General features: G+C 47.0%; 2 protein-coding genes across 7 annotated transcripts in view; one reads left to right on the forward strand and one right to left on the reverse strand.

Annotated features, from left to right (window-relative positions):
* Positions 1–261: 261 nt before the first annotated feature.
* Positions 262–13,120, reverse strand: LOC111537057 (endogenous retrovirus group K member 6 Env polyprotein-like). 2 transcript variants are annotated; one of them, XM_023203599.3, is made up of 3 exons: positions 12,996–13,120; positions 11,698–11,842; positions 262–3,613 (listed from the first exon to the last, which is right to left on the reverse strand). In XM_023203599.3, exon 3 carries the CDS (start codon positions 3,207–3,209, stop codon positions 1,776–1,778), a length of 1,434 nt encoding a protein of 477 aa, XP_023059367.1. In that variant the 5' UTR covers positions 3,210–3,613; positions 11,698–11,842; positions 12,996–13,120; the 3' UTR covers positions 262–1,775. The 2 variants fall into 2 exon arrangements, with proteins under 2 accessions (XP_023059367.1, XP_023059357.1); XM_023203589.3 differs by lacking the exon at positions 11,698–11,842 and having other exon boundaries at positions 12,996–13,119.
* A 520-nt stretch (positions 13,121–13,640) lies between these two features.
* The window catches only part of MAPKAPK5 (MAPK activated protein kinase 5), a 57,319-nt gene continuing 51,085 nt past the window's right edge, over positions 13,641–19,874 (forward strand). For 2 of the 5 annotated variants that reach the window (XM_031936374.1, XM_023203614.2), the window contains exon 1: positions 14,253–14,426. In XM_031936374.1, coding sequence (XP_031792234.1) covers positions 14,391–14,426 — 36 coding nt within the window. In that variant the 5' untranslated portion in view covers positions 14,253–14,390. Of the gene's footprint in view, positions 14,427–19,874 lie in introns of all 5 variants that reach the window. The other 3 variants (XM_023203622.3, XM_023203629.3, XM_031936373.1) reach the window with 3 other exon arrangements.

A 19,874-nucleotide genomic window follows, 5' to 3' on the forward strand; every position in this document is an offset into this window, starting at 1 on the left:
TGTTCATTTGTATTGATTTTATTTACATTTTTGAAAAGCAAATAGATACAGATGGTAAAGAAAGTTTCAGTGAAATGTAAATCTGATGCCCAATCCTGTGGCCCTAAGAAGAAGTATTAACTGTGCACCCACTACATGCCAGGAACTGTACTTAGAGTCTTCTCAAGAGCTTTTTAAAAATATTTTTATTTTTTATTTTTTTTAGTGACAGGGTCTCACTCTGTCATCCAGGCTGGAGTGCAGTGGTGCGATCATAGCTCACTGTAGCCTCTACCTCCTAGGCTCAGGTGATTCTTCTGCCTCAGCCTCCCAAATAGCTGGTACTACAAGCACACTCAGCTAATTATTTTTGGAGAGTCAGGGTTTCAATATGTAGCTCAGGCTGGTCTTCAGCTCTGGCTTGAAGTGATCCTCCTGCTTTGGTACATAGAAGGGGTTACAATATACATACACTAGAGTGAGAGCATAGATGTGATGCCTGGTGATACGTGGTTTACCTGTGAGACAGCACCTGACCTACAGCCATCTATGACTCCTACTATATCTTCCATGCCAGGAGTAACAGTGAGGATACCTGGCAATAATAATAATAATAATAAACTGAGAGTCTAATGGCTTATTTTTTGTAGAGATGGGATCTCACTGTGTTGTTTAGGCTGGTCTTGACCTTCTGGTCTCAAGCGATCCTCCCAACTCAGCCTCCTGAGTAGCTGGGATTATAGGCGAGCACTACCATGCATATGTATTTTTTTCTTTCTTTTTCTTGAGAGAGAGAGAGATGGGGTCTTGCTATGTTGCTCAGGCTGATCTCGAACTCCTGGCCTCAAGTCATCCTGCTGGCTTGGCCTCTCAAGTGCTAGGATTACAGGCATGAGACACTGTGCACAGACCTAATAGCTTATTTTTAAAGCTATATCAAAATGTCATGCACCTGAACATTTGAAGTCACCTCTCTGATAAAGTTTGGATATGCATCCCCTCAAAATCTCATGTTAAAATGTAATATTCAGTGTTGGAGGTGGGGCAAGGTGTGAGGTGTTAGGATCATGGGGGTGGATCCCTCATGAATGGCTTGGTGTCCTCCCCCATGGTAATGGGTTCACGCAAGAGCTGGTTGTTTAAAAGGTGAGGTGGACCTAATCTCTGTTGGACTGAACAAAGGGGGACGAACGCAGGAATAAAGATAAAGACCAAAGAGTATATTTGGAAGAAGGGGCCAGGGAGCTCCTTGCTTCTAGTGATCAAGGGCCCCGAGCTTTAGAGCCCTTTGTATTTATTGGGTAAAGGGGATAGGGAAGAAGAGAGGGTGGTTGTTGGTCAGCAGCCTGAGTCACAGCAGGCTCGCAAGACTGCATTCTTTGAACAGTAGGCTCTAGATGTCCCAGTAGATAACCTCAAGGTGCACAGCGCCAGGGTGTGATTGCCCTCAGCAAACCTTCTGGCGGCTAAAGCAGAAGTGAGTTTGCCCACATTCTGCATTCATGATAAACAGTTTGCTGTTTGATCATATAGCCTCAGTGGAATGCTGAGTTGGTCACGACCCATGGGCCTTCGGCTCTCTACATTTCCCCCTTTCTGTTTATGAATTAATTGAAAGAATGTAAGGCCAGGCTGGGCAGCTCACATTTTCTGATTGGCGGTCCATCCAGTTTTACAGACTGAACAGAAGACAGAGAAAAAAACAACATTATTGCAAGGACTACATATAAGATGTTAATGAGGTGCTTTAGACAGGTCCAAGGGTTGAGGCTCTCCAGGCCTTGCTGGAATTAGGTTCAGTCTTCTAAAGAAGGCTGAAACTCTTGAGTTTGTTTATTTAAATCAAGAATTTTGTTTGGTAATTGACCAATATCAAAGGTGATGTTGGATGTGCAAGCTCCCTGCAAATGGGCTTTCACGAGGTTCCACGGATACTCACTTTGGTTATATTCTAAGTTGGTTACACAAATATGAGTGTGATTAAAATGATGGTGCAATTGCTGTTGCAATTGCAAGCTTTGTACTTGTTCTTCTAACCATAGAACCATGGATTTCAACATTGCCACTTCAGTTTGTAACTCAGTGTTAATTTTATTGTGAAACAGCCACACTTGGTTGGCTGTAAGCATCCAGTTTTCCACGTACTGAGTTGTTTGAATAGAACTATGCAAAGTTACAGAGGACATCACAACAGAAGTTATTAATGTGACCAAGGAAACAATAGCAAAAATTATGATGCCTAAGGCTTTATGGACACAATGAGTAAGATGAGTTAAAAGTTGTTTCATGAAGTACAAAGCAGGGGTGGTAGCCCAAGGCTCAGACAGATTAACAGGAATCCATAGCCCAGGGATGCAACCCGAAATAATCAAAGTAGAGATATTATGTGTGTGCAGTGTGCTATGATTAATGCAGTGATATAACTGGCAGGATTTACAGGTCAACTGGGTATTGTTTACCTGGAGCTGGTCCTTCTTAGCTGCCAAAAAGACATAAGGATTAAAAACACAAACTATAAATCGAGTGGTGATATTCTTTACAAACGTAACATTAAGACTGTGTTGCTTACTATTGCTATTATTGGATAGTATCCCATCCCAGATGCTGCCATTCATAAATGGGAGTGCTGCCTTCCATAATGTCTCTTGGATTGGTCCTTTCCTCCCTAGATAATGCCGCTGAGGAAGAGGTGGGCTAAAGCCTGCTCCATGCCAAGCAATCTGGGTGGCAGACTGGGATTGGATCCCGGTGCGGTATAAAGAAGCATTAAAAGCTTGCCACCCATGCCAGCGAAGTTTGTGCCATGATTTCTGATTTTCATGTTTTCCATATAGTTGACCTTTAGGTCCCCAATCCACAATGTCTCCACTTACCACAGATTGTTTTCTAGCCAGTGGGCCAAGATACTGGGTCCATGGAGATGGGTAGGAACTATCAAAGGAAATCCATTCCATATATTCAGCACAATTAGGGCGATTGGGCTGGGAATGGTTGGTTAGCACACCAGTTACATTAATAGAACCAAGACTTAATAGGTACATGACTTTTCCATAATGACTCAACCTTTCTTGAGCTTGAATTATAAGACAGCTATGGTTGAGCAACGTCTTTGTAGTGATACACAAAGGGAGTCCTTCTAGTGGGGCGCTATAATTAATGACGTTGTTCTGAGAGCCTAACTGTTCTATGTCGGGGGAGTTGGGGTCCTGGAGCCCACAATCCCTGATCATGATAAATCTCAGGAGGAGTGTCACTCCAAAGTATAGGTTGCACTACTGGGAGATTGGGAACATATGCCCAATATGTTTTTGCCTCTGCACAAGGTAAACATACCGCACAGGACATTATGGCTAACATGGCCAAGAACATGGAATCAGGGGTTTTTGCCTGGCCTTGATGCTCCAGTAGTTTCTCAGCTTCCTGCGTGGTATTCTTGAGTTGCCCCCAGGTTATGGGTGTTGATGTCCTCATGACTCCGGTCGGCCTTCTCTGCATCTTTGCACTCAGGCTCAGCTGGCTCATGGCTTGTACCAGAGGGACTGGGCCCACAGTTGGCCACCCTGGGTTCCTCTAGTCTTCCGTTCCATGGTTGCATGCACCTTGAGGGCACCCACACACACGGCTTGTCCATCTCCTGTAAAAACACAAGCATACTCTCATCCCCACGTCAGTGAATCCACCAGACCTTTCCATTGTCCTTTTTCTGGGGATTTCCATAACACTTTCAGATAAACGTTTCTCTTTTCCTCTAACGCTTGCCAATGTATTTCTGCTGTAGTCTTACCATCCATGCCAGGAGTCAAAAAATTTAAAGTAAATAAGGCTAAGTATAGTTTTGTTTGAGGTGGTAACTGGTCTTCTATCCCTCCTTTCTGTTTTTCCCTTATTTTTTTTTTTTTTTTTTGAGATGGAATCTTGCTCTGTCGCCAGGCTAGAGTGCAATGGTGGGATCTCGGCTCACTGCAACCTCCACCTCCCAGGTTGAAGTGATTCTCCTGCCTCAGCCTCGCAAGTAGCTGGGACTACAGGCACGCACCACCACGCGCAGCTAATGTTTGCATTTTTAGTAGAGACGGAGTTTCACCATGTTGGCCAGATGGTCTTGATCTCTTGACCTTGTGATCTGCCTGCCTCGGCCTCCCAAAGTGCTGGGATTACAGGTGCGAGCCACTGCACCCAGCCCCTTTCTGTTTTTTCAACTTGCGTTGTAATGTTTGATGTGCCCACTCTATAATTCCTTGTCCTCTAGGATTATAAGGAATTCCTCTTTTATGGGTTATAGCCCAAAGCTGTAAGAATTTTGAAAAGCATCACTAGTATAAGCGGGTCCATTGTCAGTTTTTAATTATTTAGGTATCCCCATATGAGCAAATGATGACAGACAATATTGCCGTACATGACCAGCTGTATCACCTGTTTGGCATGTAGCATGCAGCATATGAGAATAAGTGTCTATAGTCACATGAACATAGCTAAGTTTACTAAAGGCTGCTATATGTGTAACATCCATTTGCCAGATTTCATCTGGAGCCAAACCTCGTGGGTTACAATCTTCCACAGGTGTGGCTCCAGGGACACGCTGGGAAGTAGGACAGGCTTGTACTATAGCCCTAGCTTGGCTGCGAGACAAATGGAACACGCGAGTAGGGTGGAAGTATTTTGGTGCAGTAGCACATGAAAGGCTGGAGCTTGCTGAAACACAGAGCTAATCAGTTTATCTGCTCTATCATTACCTAGAGGTAGTGGCCCAGGAAGTTGTGTGTGAGAGCGAATATGAGAAATATGCAAAGAAGCCGCAGGAGAGCAAATAGTTTGTTGAAGTCTTAGTAACAAATTAAGCAGTTCTGGGCTAGTGTATTTTTAATTGTAGCAGTTTCTATGCAACTGGCTACACTTACAACATAAGTTGAATTGGGCAGGGCCTGGTGACTCACGCCTGTAATCCCAGCACTTTGGGAGGCCGAGGCAGGCGGATCATGAGGTCAGGAGATGGAGACCATCCTGGCTAACACGGTGACACCCTGTCTCTACTAAAAAAAAATATAAAAAATGAGCCGGGCGTGGTGGCGGGCGCCTGTAGTCCCAGCTACTCAGGAGGCTGAGGCAGGAGAAGTGCTTGAACCTGGGAGGCGGAGCTTGCAGTGAGCCGAGATTGCACCACTGCACTCCAGCCTGGGCAACAGAGCAAGACATTGTTTCAAAAAATAATAATAATAAGTTGAATTACAAACAGTGTTGATAGGATTTGCAGCTATGAGCTGTAAAACCTGAATGACTGCAATTAACTCTGAGCCTTGAGCTGAAACCCCAGAGGTCATTATTGTTTGAGTATGTTTAGGTCCATAAATAGCTGCATGACCTTTAGAAGAGCCATCAGTAAACGAAGTCTGGACACCTGAAATAGGCTTGTGGTAAGTAATCACAGGAAGAATGAAAGAATGGACTTTATTTATTTATTTTTTTTTGAGGCAGAGTCTCACTCTGTCGCCCAGGCTGGAGTGCAGCCTGGCCTCAGCTTCTCTGCTCCAGCAGACATTCTTCGTTCATGTCCTCAGAGTTCCTGTTCTGGGGTGCCACTTTGATGCGTGAATAGACCTTGGTGGACTGAACAAAGGGGGACGAATGTGAGAATAAAGATAAAGACAAAAGAGCATATTTGGAAGAAGAGGTCAGGGGGCTCCTTGCTTTTGGTGAACAAGGGCCCTGAGCTTTAGAGCCCTTCATATTTATTGGGTAAAGGAGATAGGGAGAAGGGGGGGCGGGGTGGTTGTCAGTCAGCAGCTTGATTTACAGCAGGCTCACAAGACTGCATTCTTTGAACAGTAGGCTCTAGATGTCCCAGTAGATAACCTCAAGGTGCACAGCACCAGGGAGTGATTGCCCTCAGCAAACCTTCTGGTGGCTGGAGCAGAAGCAAGTTTGCCCACATTCTGCATTCATGATAAACAGTTTGCTGTTTGATCATATAGCCTCAGTGGAATGCTGAGTTGGTCACAACCCATGGGCATTCAGCTCTCTATGAAAAGGAGCCTGGCATGTCTCTTGCTTTCTGTCGCCATGGGATATGCCGGCTCCCCCTTTGCCTTCTGCCAGGATTTCTAAGCTTCCTGAGGGTTCACCGGAAGCCGAACAGATGCTAGCACTGTGCTTGTACAGCCTACAGAACCATGAGCCAAATCAATCTCTTTTCTTTATAAATTACTCAGCTTCATGGCTGGGCACAGTGGCTCACGCCTTTAATCCCAGCACTTTGGGAGGCCGAGGTAGGTGGATTACTGAGGTCAAGAGTTCGAGACCAGCCTGACCGACATGATGTAACCGCATCTCTAATAAAAATACAAAAATTAGCCAGGCATGGTAGGGCGTGCCTGTAATCCCAGCTACCCAGGAGGCTGAGGCACAAGAATCGCTTGAACCCAGGAAGCAAAGGTTGCAGTGGGCCAAGATCATGCCACTGCACTCCAGCCTGGGCAACAGAGCCAGACCCCGTCTCAAAAAAAAAAAAAAAAATTACCCAGCCTCAGGTATTCTTTTATAGCAATGCAAAACAGACTAACACACTGTCTTTTTTTTCAGCTGTAAAGTGAGAATAATCATTGTGAAATGAGATATTAAAATTCTTTGGAATAATGCCTCCTCAGCAGCTTCACAAAGCTACCATGTGGAGTTGTTGTTCAGTGGGTATAGAGTTTCAGTTTTGCAACATGAAAAAGTTCTGGAGACTGGCTGCGCAACAGTGTGGATATACTTTACGTTACTGAACTGTACTCTTAGAAATCGTTAGGATAAAGCTGGGCACAGTGGCTTATGCCTGTAATCCCAGTAATTTGGGAGGCCGAGGCAGGTGGATCACGTGAGGTCAGGAGTTTGAGACCAGCCTGGTCAACATGGTGAAACCCCATCTCTATTAAAAATACAAAAAATTACTCGGGCATGGTGGCAGGTGCCTGTAATCCCAGCTAGTCAGGAGGCTGAGGCAGGAGAATTGCTTGAACCCGAGAGGCGGAGGTTGCAGTGAGCCAAGATAGCGTCATTGCACACCAGCCTAGGTGACAGAGCGAGATTCCATCTCAAAGAAAAAAGAAATGGTTAGGCTGGTACATTTTATGTTATGCATTGTTTCCCAGAGTTAACAAAATTTTCAAGGAAATGTACACCATGTGAGATACCTAAAAAGCTGTCCCAGGAGAGGGATGATATTTATTCTGTGAGCTCTGAGAGGGGAGACAGGAGCCAGTTAGCAAACACTGAGTGCTCCAGCCAGTCCACAGAGCCCCAGCATGGATGCTGCACCTGAGGTGGGGCTGGCCTTGGAGACCTCTGGGCCCCTTCCAGCTCAGAGGTCTGAAGGATTTGAGCTGAGTCAGGTCAGCAGATGCTAGAACTTTCCATTCACAGACTGTCCAGTTTTGCTATATTTGAGGAACAGAAAGAGGTCAGAAACCTTGGCATGCTTTCATACTACTAGGAAAACATAACTTGATAAACCTTTAGTATTATCATTTATATTATTTTTGAATTTTATTATTTATTATTTTCTTTCTTTCTTTTTTTTTTTTTGATACAGATTTTCCCTCTTGTTGCCCCAGCTAGAGTGCACTTGCATGATCTTGGCTTACTGCAACCTCTGCCTCACAGGTTCAAACGATTCTTCTGCCTCAGCCTACTGAGTAGCTGGGACTGCAGGTGTGCACCACCATGCCCAGCTCATTTTTGTATTTTTAGTAGAGACGGGGTTTCTCCATGTTGGCCAGGCTGGTTTCAAACTCCTGACCTCAGGTGATCCACCCGTCTTGGCCTCCCAAAGTGCTGGGATTACAGGCGTGAGCCACCATGCCCAGCCTTTTTATTTATTTCATTGAGATAAGGTCTTGCTATGTTGCTCAGGCTGGTCTTAAACTCCTGGCCTCCCATAGTGCCGAGATTACAGGTGTAAGCCAAGGTGCCCAGAAGGCACAACCTTTCTGGCAGGCATTCACGACTAAGAACTTAATCCAAGAACACAATTGGGCAAGCGTGTGAAGTTAGGGAAGAGCACTGTTGTGAACTTCAACCAATGAAGATGACCTGAGAAAAACCGGTGACTGCTCAGCAGCATTCAGAGGGATGAGACATCACTCCAACTGAGCCATGAAAATAGGGTCTGGAGGCAGGGAACATAAGCCCAATTCACACTTCAGCTATGACAGGAAATATCCTCTCCATTTACACAGGGCTCACACCAAGTAAATGACTTTGTAACTTTATTTCATTCTCTTACTTTTTTTTTTTTTTTTTTTTTTTGAGACGGAGTCTCGCTCTGTCACTCAGGCTGGAGTGCAGTGGCATGATCTTGGCTCACTGCAAGCTCCGCCTCCCGGGTTCATGCCATTCTCCTGCCTCAGCCTCCCGAGTAGCTGGGACTACAGGCACACCACCACGCCTGGCTAATTTCTTTTTGTATTTTTAGTAGATGGGTTTTCACCACATTAACCAGGATGGTCTTGATCTCCTGACCTTGTGATCCACCTGCCTTGGCCTCCCAAAGTGCTGAGATGACATGCGTGAGCCACCACGCCCAGCCTGTTCTCTTCTTTTACATAGGGCATATACCGAGTAAATGACTTTGTAACTTTACTTCATCCTCTTTATTTACATATGGTGTACACCAAGTAAATGACTTTGTAGCTTTACTTCATCCTCTTCATTTACGTAGGATATTTACGTAGGACACCAAGGAACTGATGGAAACTTCTAGAGGGTATTTAAACCCCCCAAAATTCTATAATGGGGTCTTTGAGCCCCTATGCTCAGCCTGTTCCCACACTGTGGGGTATATTTTCATTTTCAATAATTTTCTTCATTTCTTTCCTTTGTGCGTTTTGTCCAATTTTTTGTTCAAGATGCCAAGAACCTGGACACCCTCCACTGGTAACACAACCATCAGGCAATAGGGGTACACCTGGAAAGGACATGGGACAGTTAGTGCAGTGAGGAATGGGAGGCAGGGCCGAATCTCTTTGAACTGGGAGGCTGCGCCTTCTGGCCTCTCCACAGCCTCACCGCTTCCATTTCCTGAGGCAGACAAGGACTGCCTCAGCCTGGGACAAAACGACCTCTCCGTGTCCACAGCCACCCACAATTGGCTTAATATTCCAGTCTCACTTCCCAGGATCCTCTGAAGGACCCAGCTTGGGTCAGATGGCCATTCCTGGGCCAGTCAGCTGTGGCCAGGGGATGGGGTCACATGGCACCCACATGAAGCAAGGCCCATTCCGTAAGTAGGGGTTGTTGAGTGACAGGCACTGTGGAGGTGTCGACACCCGCTCCTCAAAGTATGGTCCTGGACCGAGCAGCAGCATCTACATCACTGGGCAGCTTCTTAGCAATGCAGAAATCCAGGCACCACCCCACAGCTAAGGAATCAGAATCTGCTTATTTATTTTGATGATAGGTGCATGGCACCACACTCGGCTCATTTTTGTATTTCTAGTAGAGTTGGGGTTTCTCTATGTTGGCCAAGCTGATCTCAAACTCCTGACCTCAAGTGATCCGCCTGCCTCAGCCTCTCAAAGTGCTGGGATTACAGGCATGAGCCACCGCACCCAGCCTGTAGTCCACATATTGATCCTGTCTGTTCTTTTTTTTTTTTTTTTTTGAGACAGAGTCTTGCCCTGTCACCTAGGCTGGAGTGCAATGGCACAATCTCGGCTCACTGCAACCTCCACCTCCCGAGTTCAAGCAATTCTCCTGCCTCAGCCTCCCCAGTAGCTGGGATTACAGGCATGCACTACCATGCATGAATAATTTTTTGTATTTTTAATAGAGACGGGGTTTCACCATGTTGGCCAGGCGGGTCTTGAACTCCTGACCTCGTGATCCGCCCATCTTGGCCTCCCGAAGTGCTAGGATCACAGGCGTGAGCCACCATGCCCACCCTTATTTATTTTTAATTTTTTTTTTTGAGACAGAGTCTCGCTCTGTCGCCCAGGCTGGAGTGTGGTGGCCGGATCTCGGCTCACTGCAAGCTCCGCCTCCCGGGTTTACGCCATTCTCCTGCCTCAGCCACCGGAGTAAGCTGGGACTACAGGCGCCCACCACCTCGCCCGGCTAGTTTTTTGTATTTTTTAGTACAGACGGGGTTTCACCGTGTTAGCCAGGATGGTCTCGATCTCCTGACCTCGTGATCCGCCCGTCTCGGCCTCCCAAAGTGCTGGGATTACAGGCTTGAGCCACCGCGCCTGGCAAGATAAATTTATTAAGTACCTACAATGGATTGGGTATTAGGGACATGTGACTCCTAAGACAAAAAAGATTCTTTTCCTTGTTGAGACTATTTAGTTACAGGATAATAGGAACATCTGATTTAGATTAGGAAAAGAGGGTATGGGCAAGGCATGTCTTTCTGAAAAAACATTATCAAGAATTGACCAGGTGTGGTGGTTCATGCCTGTAATTCCAGCACTTTGGGAGGCCGAGGTGGGTGGATCACCTAAGGTCAGCAGTTCGAGACCAGCCTGGCCAACATGGTGAAACCCTGTCTCCACTAAAAATACAAAAATTAGTCAGGTGTGGTGGCAGGCGCCTGTAATCTCAGCTACTTGGGAGGCTGAGGCAGGAGAATCACTTGAACTCAGGAGGCGGAAGTTGCAGTGAGCTGAGATCACGCCACTGTACTCCAGCCTAGGGGACACAGCGAGGCTCCACCTCAAAGAAGAATAAGGTTGAATGAGTAGAAATTAGGCTGTGCGTGTGTGTGTGTTTGTGTGTGTTAGGAGGGAAGAGTTTCTAGGTAGTGGGAAAGCATGTGCAAATAAGTTGAGCAGCTAGACTAAAAGCTGCCTGGGGACAGGGACCTTGTCTCTTCATCGCTGCATCTCTATTATACGACATCATCTCTGCATCTCTATTACAAGACACAGAGCCTGGCAGAGAGAAATTGTTACTGGAGGAAATGAATGAATCCCGGGCATCATCTATATAGGTTGGTGCAAAAATGATTGCAGTTTTTGCCATTACTTTTAAATGGCAAAAACCATAATTACTTTTGCACGAATATTTCCTATTACAGATGTCAATTCAAATCATTTAAAAATTTTCTCCCGAAGTTAACTGCCGGATGATTGCTCTTATTCATATTAGGTTGCATAGGCAAAGCTGCTAGAACAAAAGACTCAAAGTAAGTAAAAGGTCAACCCAAGTTTATTTATTCTCACATAACAATACTGAGTGGATATTTAGGTCAGTAAGGCACAGTTCTCCTCCACTCAGGAATCTCCCATCTTCAGGCCTTGCCTTCTGCAGAGCCTGGTCACCATCTGCTTCCAGTTGGCAGAAGGAGTAAGAGCACAGGGAAGCACCTGTTGGAGGTCTGTGTGGGCTAGGCCTGGAAACTGTGCACACCTCTTCTGCTCACTTTCTGCTGGGGAGAGCATAGGCACAGAGCCACACTTATTTTACTTTGAGAATGCAGTGTAGGTGTATGTCCAACAAAGAAAATAATAATTCGGTAGACAACTAAGTCTCCACTCCAATATTCAATTACTTACGCTCTGGTATGTCTCAAATTAACCTAGATAGAAACGAACTCTGAATCTTCCACCTCCATCAAGTTTTTCACTCACTCAGTGGCATCAGTATCCATCCAGTTGCTTAAGCATACATGTGAAAGTTATCCTTGGTCTGTTTCTTATCCTCCCCTTCCACATCTAATCCTTCAGGAAGTCCTGACAATGTTACCTCCGAAACATGTCTTAAATCCATCTTCTCAGCCAGGCCCAGTGGCTTACGCCTGTAATCCCAGTACTTTGGGAGGCCAAGGGAGGTGGATCACTTTAACTCAGGAGTTGGAGAGCAGACTGGACAATGTGGAGAGACCCCATCTCTACAAAAAAATACGAAAAATTAGCCAGGCGTGGTGGTATGCCCCTGTAGTTCCAGCTACTCAGGATGCTGAGGTGGGAGGATTGCCTGAGCCCAGGAGGTCTGAGTTGCAGTGAGCTGTGATCATGCCACTGCACTCTAGCCAGTGGCACCCTATTAAAAAAAAAAAAAATCCATCTTCTCTACACCTTTACTGCCACCTTTTTAGTTCAGACAGTGTAATAATCTCTCAACTGCATTATTCTCCAATAGCCTAATAGCTCTGTTTCCATTCTTGCTTTCCTATATTCCATTCTTTACAAAGCAGAGTGATTTTTTTTTTTTTTTGAGGCGGAGTCTCGCTCTGTCGCCGGGACTGGAGTGCAGTGGCCAGATCTCAGCTCACTGCAAGCTCCGCCTCCCGGGTTTACGCCATTCTCCTGCCTCAGCCTCCTGAGTAGGTGGGACTACAGGCACCCGCCACCTCGCCCGGCTAGTTTTTGTATTTTTAGTAGAGACGGGGTTTCACCGTGTTAGCCAGGATGGTCTAGATCTCCTGACCTCGTGATCCACCCGTCTCGGCCTCCCAAAGTGCTGGGATTACAGGCTTGAGCCACCGCGCCCAGCCCAGAGTGATATTTTAAAACAAATTTGATCACACCACTCTTTAGTTTAAAACCTTACAATAGCTTAGAATAAAATCCAAAGTCCTGATTATGACCCCCAAAGGCCACATATGATGAAGCCACTGCCCACATCTCCAACCTCATCCTTTTTATACTTTAAAAAAAACTTTTTTTGAAATAGAGACGGGGTTTCACCATGTTGGCCAGGCTGATCTCGAACTCCTGACTTCAAGTGATCTGCCCACCTTGGCCTCCTGAAGTGCTGGGATTACAAGCATGACCCACCGCGCCCGGCCTCCAACCTCATCCTTTATCAGTCTCCTCCTACTCGATCTACTCCAGCTACAATGACCTTCTTGCTGATCCTTGAACATATTTAGCGTATTTCCACCTTAAATTTTTTACCCATCTGCCCAGAAATCTTTCCTTGGATTTCCAATAGCCAGCCCTTTCTCATTCCTCAGGGGTCTCAGCTTAAATGTTACCTCCTGAGATTCCTTCCTTAATAATCTAATACGAAGCAGTCCCCACATCCCGTTTTTCTCTTACCTCAGCATCCTGTTTATGTTCTTCTCAGCATCAGACTCGGGCTTTTTCCTGTTTATTACCTACTTCCTTTTCCTGAAAGATCCATGTGCCGGTACCGTGTCTTGTTCCTACTGCTTCTCCAATGTCTAGTAGATTTGGCACATACTGATGTGCAATTAATAAGTGAATGAAGAACCATTGAGAGGCGATTAGTCAAAAGCTCTTTCAAAGCCCTTTGATAGGTTATTGGTGGAGAGTAGGGAGCACAAATCTGGGGTCCCATTCTAACTTGACCACTTCTCGCCTGTGCGCAAACTAGCTCTCTTGAGCCTCAGTTACCTATTCTACAAATTAGGGATGGGAACATCCACACCTCACAACACCAAACAGCTCCCTTGTAAAGATGAAAGGAGGTAACGTAGGAAAGAACTCCATGTAAGGTTAATGCTCCGTAAACAGAGCTGTTACTGCTATTATATATTCTACACAATCCTGCTCCCTTAAGGCAGGACCCTTTAGGTGCTTCAGTCCTCTCTTCTCTCTCCCGGGTTGACCTCCACAGGTCCTCTCAGGAGAGCATTTCCCAGGCGTGAACCTCCGCAGAGTGGACATAAAGGCTGAGGCTCCAACGCACGCGCACTCACACGAGTCCGGACCCATGACGTCATTAGCGCAGCGCCATCGCCGCGGAAGGTCCAGGGGCCTGTTCTGTAAGCGGCGCGACTTAGGGAGGCCCAGGCGGGCGCCTGCAAGTCGGGTGCGCGGCTCGGGGGCGGCTTGGAAACCCCAGCGGAAGGCAGCAAGGGGCGCGTGGGGCAGTGGAGTCACGAAGCTGGGCGGCAAAAGGGGCGGCCTGGAGCTCCCGCGGAGCACAGCGCGTGCGTGAGGGCAGCCGGCTGGGCTGCCCGGCGCGGGTGTCCCGGCGATGTGTGGCGCTGAGGCGGCGGCGGGAGCAGCGGCGCCGAGCTCTGCTTCGGCTTCGGTTTCGCAGCGGTGCAGGCGGCGGAGGCGGAGGCGCAGGCTACTCTTTAGGACCTGGCGAGCCCGGGTCTAAGCGGCGGCCCCACGAGGCCCCTGCACAGCGCCCCGGGTGGAGGCCCTCCCCGCCTCGCCCTACCCCGGGAGCCTGACTCCCCAGCCGGGGATGAGGCTAGGAGGCGGCCGCGCGGGGCCCAGCACAAAGACTTGTCCCCAGGGGCCGCCGCCTCCGCCGCTGCTGCTGCCGCCAGCCTAGAGCCGCCCGCCGAAGCAGAGCCGGCTCCGGGGTCCTCATCCCCACCGGTCCCGAGGGGCGGCTGCCTCCCATCGCCACGAGGCCCAGGGGCCCGAGTGCCGAGCCCTTTGCTTCCTCGGCCGCGCGGGGACAGGGCGGCTGCGCAGCCTCTGCCTCTCCCGGCTGTGGGGGCCCCACTGAGTATGTCGGAGGAGAGCGACATGGAGAAAGCCATCAAGGTAAGGGGGAGGTGCCCCCTCTTCCCACGCGTTGTCCTGTGGCGTTCTTCTCGGCTTCAGCCTCAGAAAGCGGGGAGATTTTGCAATGAGAGGTTCCATCGACTCCTGGGTTTCGGTCTCCTCTGGATTCCGTGGATCGCGCTTTACAGCCCTGGGGCCAAGGGTGTGGGTGTACGTGTGGGTGTGTGTCCGACTCCCACCAGTTTCCTTGGTGAGTGACTTGTGTTCAACTAGAACGGAGGTGAGTGTTCTGGAGACACTATCAAGTGTCAATGAATGGGACGAAGAGAGCCCTGCTACTACTACACGTTTCGATCACTCCCCAAGGGCCGCTGGCATTTGCTTCCGGATGGTCTACAGCACTTGGAGAGTTGGAATGTATCCATCCCTCCCGATTTGTTTGAAATCAACCTTCTGGAAATCTGCAGTTTCGGAAGAAGGTGGTTCGCCATACAAAACCTGTCCTTTGTCGAATAGGTTGTCCTCACTTTTCCGTGTGTTCTCCCCCTTTTCTCTTTCCTCTTCTCTCTCCTAGGAAGCATTGAATTTACTTAGGAAAAGTTAACAGTTCCTGTGACTTAACTGCGCTTAAACCCAAAGAAAAGCAAATGTGTTTTCGAAAATTACACAAATAAAATAAGTTTTCTAAAACCTGTTCTTAATTTTTTTTTTTTTTAAGGCACATTTTGCCCACTTAGGGCCAGTTACCTGTTTTGACAGCTGTAGCTAAGGAATTAGTCTCATGAAAATTAAACAAGCTTAAAGTTTGATGTGTTATTTATTTACTTGCAGTGTTAAGTCAACCCAGTGCATTAAATAATTTCATTTTATCTGGAAGGACAGGCATCTGTTGTCAACTTGGGGTTATTTTCCCCTTCAAGACAATGACTATAGCTAGTAACTGATTAAGAATTTACGCTTCTACCAATTCTTCAGGTGGTGTATATAGTTTCTCAAAATCATCAAGTCATTCCAAAGAAATTTAACCCTTTAAAGGAGATATCAACATATATACATCAAGGAAGACCAGGTTTTTTTTTTTTTTTTTTTTTTTTTTTGGAGACAGAGTCTCACTCTGTCCCCAGGCTGGAGTGCAGTGGCACGATCTCGGCTCACTGCAAGTTCCGCCTCCTGGGTTCACACCATTCTCCTGCCTCAGCCTACTGAGTAGCTGGGATTACAGGTGCCCGCCCACCACGCCCTGCAATTTTTTTTTTTTTTTTTTGTATTTTTAGTAGAGACGGGGTTTCACGGTAATAGCCAGGATGGGCTCGATCTCCTGACCTCGTGATCCACCTGCCTCGGCCTCCCAAAGTGGTGGGATTACAGGCGTGAGCCACCGTGCCTGGCCCAAGGAAGACCAGGTTTTTAATCATAAAAATAAAGATTCTATAAGACTGCTTTGATATATCCTTTTCTTCTTTTTTTTTTTCTGAGTCGGAGTCTCGCTCTGTCGCCCAGGCTGGAGTGCAGTGACACACTCTTGGCTCACTGCAACCTCCGCCTCCCAGGTTCAAGTGATTCTCCTGCCTCAGCCTCCTGAGTAGCTGGGACTACAGGCATGTGCCACCACACCCAGCTAATTTTTTTGTGTTTTTAGTAGAAGTGATGTTTCACTGTGTTAGCCAGGGTGGTCCCCATCTCCTGACATCGTGATCTGCCCGCCTCGGCCTCCCAAAGTTCTGAGATTACAGGTGTGAGCCACCGTGCCCAGCCTTAGTTTGGGTTTTATTGGCACAGAGGCATGATTTGCTGCCTGAAGTTATTTAATTGGGTTGTGAAAGCGTATGTGGCCAGTTTTTTTTTTTTTTTTTTTTTTGAGACGGAGTCTCGCTCTGTCGTCCAGGCTGGAGTGCATTGGCCGGATCTCAGCTCACTGCAAGCTCCGCCTCCCAGGTTTACGGCATTCTCCTGCCTCTGCCTCCTGAGTAGCTGGGACTACAGACGCCCGCCACCTCGCCCGGCTAGTTTTTTGTATTTTTTTTGTTAGAGACGGGGTTTCACCGTGTTAGCCAGGATGGTCTTGATCTCCTGACCTTGTGATCTGCCCGTGTCGGCCTCCCAAAGTGCTGGGATTACAGGCTTGAGCCACCGCGCCCGGCCGTATGTGGCCAGTTTTTAAGCATTATCTCGTGTGTGCCAGGTGGTGTCCTAGACACAAATGGTACAAGCCAGACTCCTAGATGTCCCTGTTGTCATGTAGCTTGTATTCTAGAGGGTGGTGTTACTGCTAGGTGGTTTTAATTAAGTGTGGAAAAGGTGAGGAGTACTATATTAAATAGGGTAGTCCAAGGAGGTGACACTGTGTAGAGTTCTGATGGAAGTGTGAGAGCAAGCCACCACTGTCTCGGGGAAGAGTATAACAGGCAGTGGGAACAGCAAGGACAGACCTTGAGGTAGAAGCAGGTGTAGTGTGATGTAGAAAGAACAAGGTTGCTAGAATGCAGTGGGTCCGTGGAAATGTTGTAGAGTAGCAGTGGGAAGCAAGTCACTTAGGGCCTTGTAGGCCATCATAAGACCTTTGGCTTTGACCCTGATTAAAAGGGGAACTATAGGAGAGTTTTGAGCAGAAGAGAAACATAGTTCCACGGGATAAGTATACAAATAGGGCAGCAATGTCGCTTAGTGGTTGTTACAGTTTCTCCAGGTAGACTCAGTTGAAATCTCAGCCTACGTTTTTGAGACAGTCTCTCTGTCACTCAGGCTGGAGTGCAGTGGTGTGATCTCAGCTCACTGCAGCCTCCTCCCTGGTTCAAGCAGTTCTTGTGCCTTGGCCCTCTGAGTAGCTGGGACTACAGGTGCACATCACCACACCCGGCTAAAATTTTTGTATTGCTAGAAAAGATGGGGTTTCGGCCGGGCGCGGTGGCTCAAGCCTGTAATCCCAGCACTTTGGGAGGCCGAGACGGGCGGATCACGAGGTCAGCAGATCGAGACCATCCTGGCTAACACGGTGAAACCCCGTCTCTACTAAAAACTACAAAAAACTAGCCGGGCGACGTGGCGGCGCCTGTAGTCCCAGCGACCCGGGAGGCTGAGGCAGGAGAATGGCGTGAACCCGGGAGGCGGAGCTTGCAGTGAGCTGAGATCCGGCCACAGCACTTCAGCCTGGGTGACAGAGCGAGACTCTGTCTCAAAGAAAAAAAAAAAAAAAGAAAAGATGGGGTTTCACCACGTTGGCCAGGCTGGTCTCCTGGTCTCAGGTAATCTTCCTGCCTCAGCCTCCCAAAGTGTTGAGCCACCACGCCCAGCCTACCCTTTCTATTTTATTAGCTGTGTGTCCGAGTACGATGTCACATACATCACTTCTGTCTTGTTAGTTTCCTCATCTGTAGACGGGATAAAAGCACTCCCCAGCTCATAGGGTTTTTCCTTTGTTTGTTTGTTAGTTTTTGATGATTAAATGAGCAGATATACCTAAACGTGCTTATAATAATACCTAGGCCAGGCACGGTGGCTCACACTTGTAATCCCAGTACTTTGGGAGGCCGAGGTGGGCGGATCACCTGAGTTCAGGAGTTGGAGAACACTCTGGCCAACATGGTGAGACCCCCATCTCTACTAAAAATAGAAAAATTAGCCAAGTGTGGTGGCACACATCTGTAATCCCAGCTACTCAGAAGGCTGAGGCAGGAGAATCACTTGAACCTGGGGGGTGGAAGTTGCAGTGAGCTGAGATCGTGCCACTGCACTCCAGCCTGGGCGACAGTGAGACTCCTTCTCAAAAAAGTAATAATACCTAACAGCAAGAGCTCAATGAATATTAGCTCATAGCAATTTAAAGGTGCTTTACAAAGAGTTGTTTTTTTCACTTGACTCTTGCCCAGCCCAATTTTTTTTCTTTTCTTTTTTTTTTTTTTTTGAGACGGAGTCTTGCTCTGTCCCCCAGGCTGGAGTGCAGTGGCGCCATCTTGGCTCACTGCAAGCTCCACCTTCTTGGGTTCTTGCCATTTTCCTGCCTCAGCCTCCTGAGTAGCTGGGACTACAGGTGCCCGCCACCACGCCTGGCTGATTTTTTTGTATTTTTAGTAGAGATGGGATTTCACAGTGTTAGGATGGTCTTGATCTCCTGACCTCGTCATCCACCCGCCTCGGCCTCCCAAAGTGTTGGGATTACAGGCGTGAGCCACTGCGTGCGGATACCCAGCCCAATTTTCTTAAAATTTTTTTAGCTTTTCTTCACTCAGAAGTACTCAATAGGTCATGGTGAATCTACACTAATTTGGGCATGTCCAACCAATACCTATTGGTGGAGCTGAAAATCAGTACTGATTAGGATGTACTGCTTTGGAAACAAGCCAGCATTACATCAAATAAAAAACATTTGGTCTGTGGCATTGTGTTGTATTCATTGTTTTGGTTTTTTTGAGGTGTTCAGCAGATGGTGAGCACTGAGACAAACCTGTAGTGTTCAGCTGGAAAGCTATTTTCCTGGCCTCCAGCCATAGCACTTGAACTCTTGCTGCCAGGCTACCTAAGAGTGGACTGATTGGACTTTAAGATCTCATCCTCCCTTATCCATGGTTTTGCTTTCCACAGTTTCAGTTACGTATGGTCAACTGCAGTCTGAAAATATTAAGTGGAAAAACCCAGAAATCAATAATTCATAAGTTTCTTTTTTTTTGAGACAGAGTCTTGCTCTGATGCCCAGGCTGGAGTGCAGTGGTGCGATCTTGGCTCACTGCAACCTCTGCCTCCTGGGTTCAGGCAATTCTCCTGCCTCAGCCTCCTGAGTAGCTGGGATTACAGGTGTGCACCACCACGCCTGGCTAATTTTTGTATTTTGTATTTTTGTATTTTTAGTATGTTAGTATTTTTAGTATGGCTTGTCTTGAACTCCTGACCTCATGATCCACCCTCCTCGGCCTTCCAAAGTTCTAGAATTACAGGCATGAGTCACTGCGCCTGGCCCTCATAAGTTTCAAATTATGCATTATTCTTTGTAGTGTAATGAAATCTCTTACCATATTGCCTGGGACATGAATCATCCCTTTGTCCAACATGTTCACACTGTATATGCTTCCTATCTTGTAATTACTTAGTAGTCATCTTGGTTATCAGAACAAACAGTATACATAGGGTTCACCACTATCCATAGATAGTGCCACTGCACTCCACTCCAGCCTGGCGGCAGAGCGAGACTGTCTCAAAAAAAAAAAAAAAAGAAAAGAAAGAAAGAAAAAATCTTTTCTACGTTCATAGTAATGATCCAATAGAGGAGGGTATACTTTCTAACTTATTCTATAAAGCTAGCATTACATTCATACCAAAACCAGAAAAAGGCATCACAAGAAAATATCTATCATGAATACAGATTTAACGATCCTCAACAAAATATTAACAAACTGAAACCAGCAACATGTAAAAATGATTCTACACCAGATAAGTGGGTCTAAGTGGGGTTTATACCAGGAATGCAAGATTGGCTTAATATCTGAAAATCAAGTA

This window comes from Piliocolobus tephrosceles, chromosome 10, assembly GCF_002776525.5.
Source record: "Piliocolobus tephrosceles isolate RC106 chromosome 10, ASM277652v3, whole genome shotgun sequence".
NCBI lineage: Eukaryota > Metazoa > Chordata > Mammalia > Primates > Cercopithecidae > Piliocolobus > Piliocolobus tephrosceles.

Bases quoted from the DNA above. Each gene is read 5' to 3' on its own strand.
- LOC111537057 (XM_023203599.3), bottom strand. From the start codon at position 3,209: ATGATCAGGGATTGTGGGCTCCAGGACCCCAACTCCCCCGACATAGAA.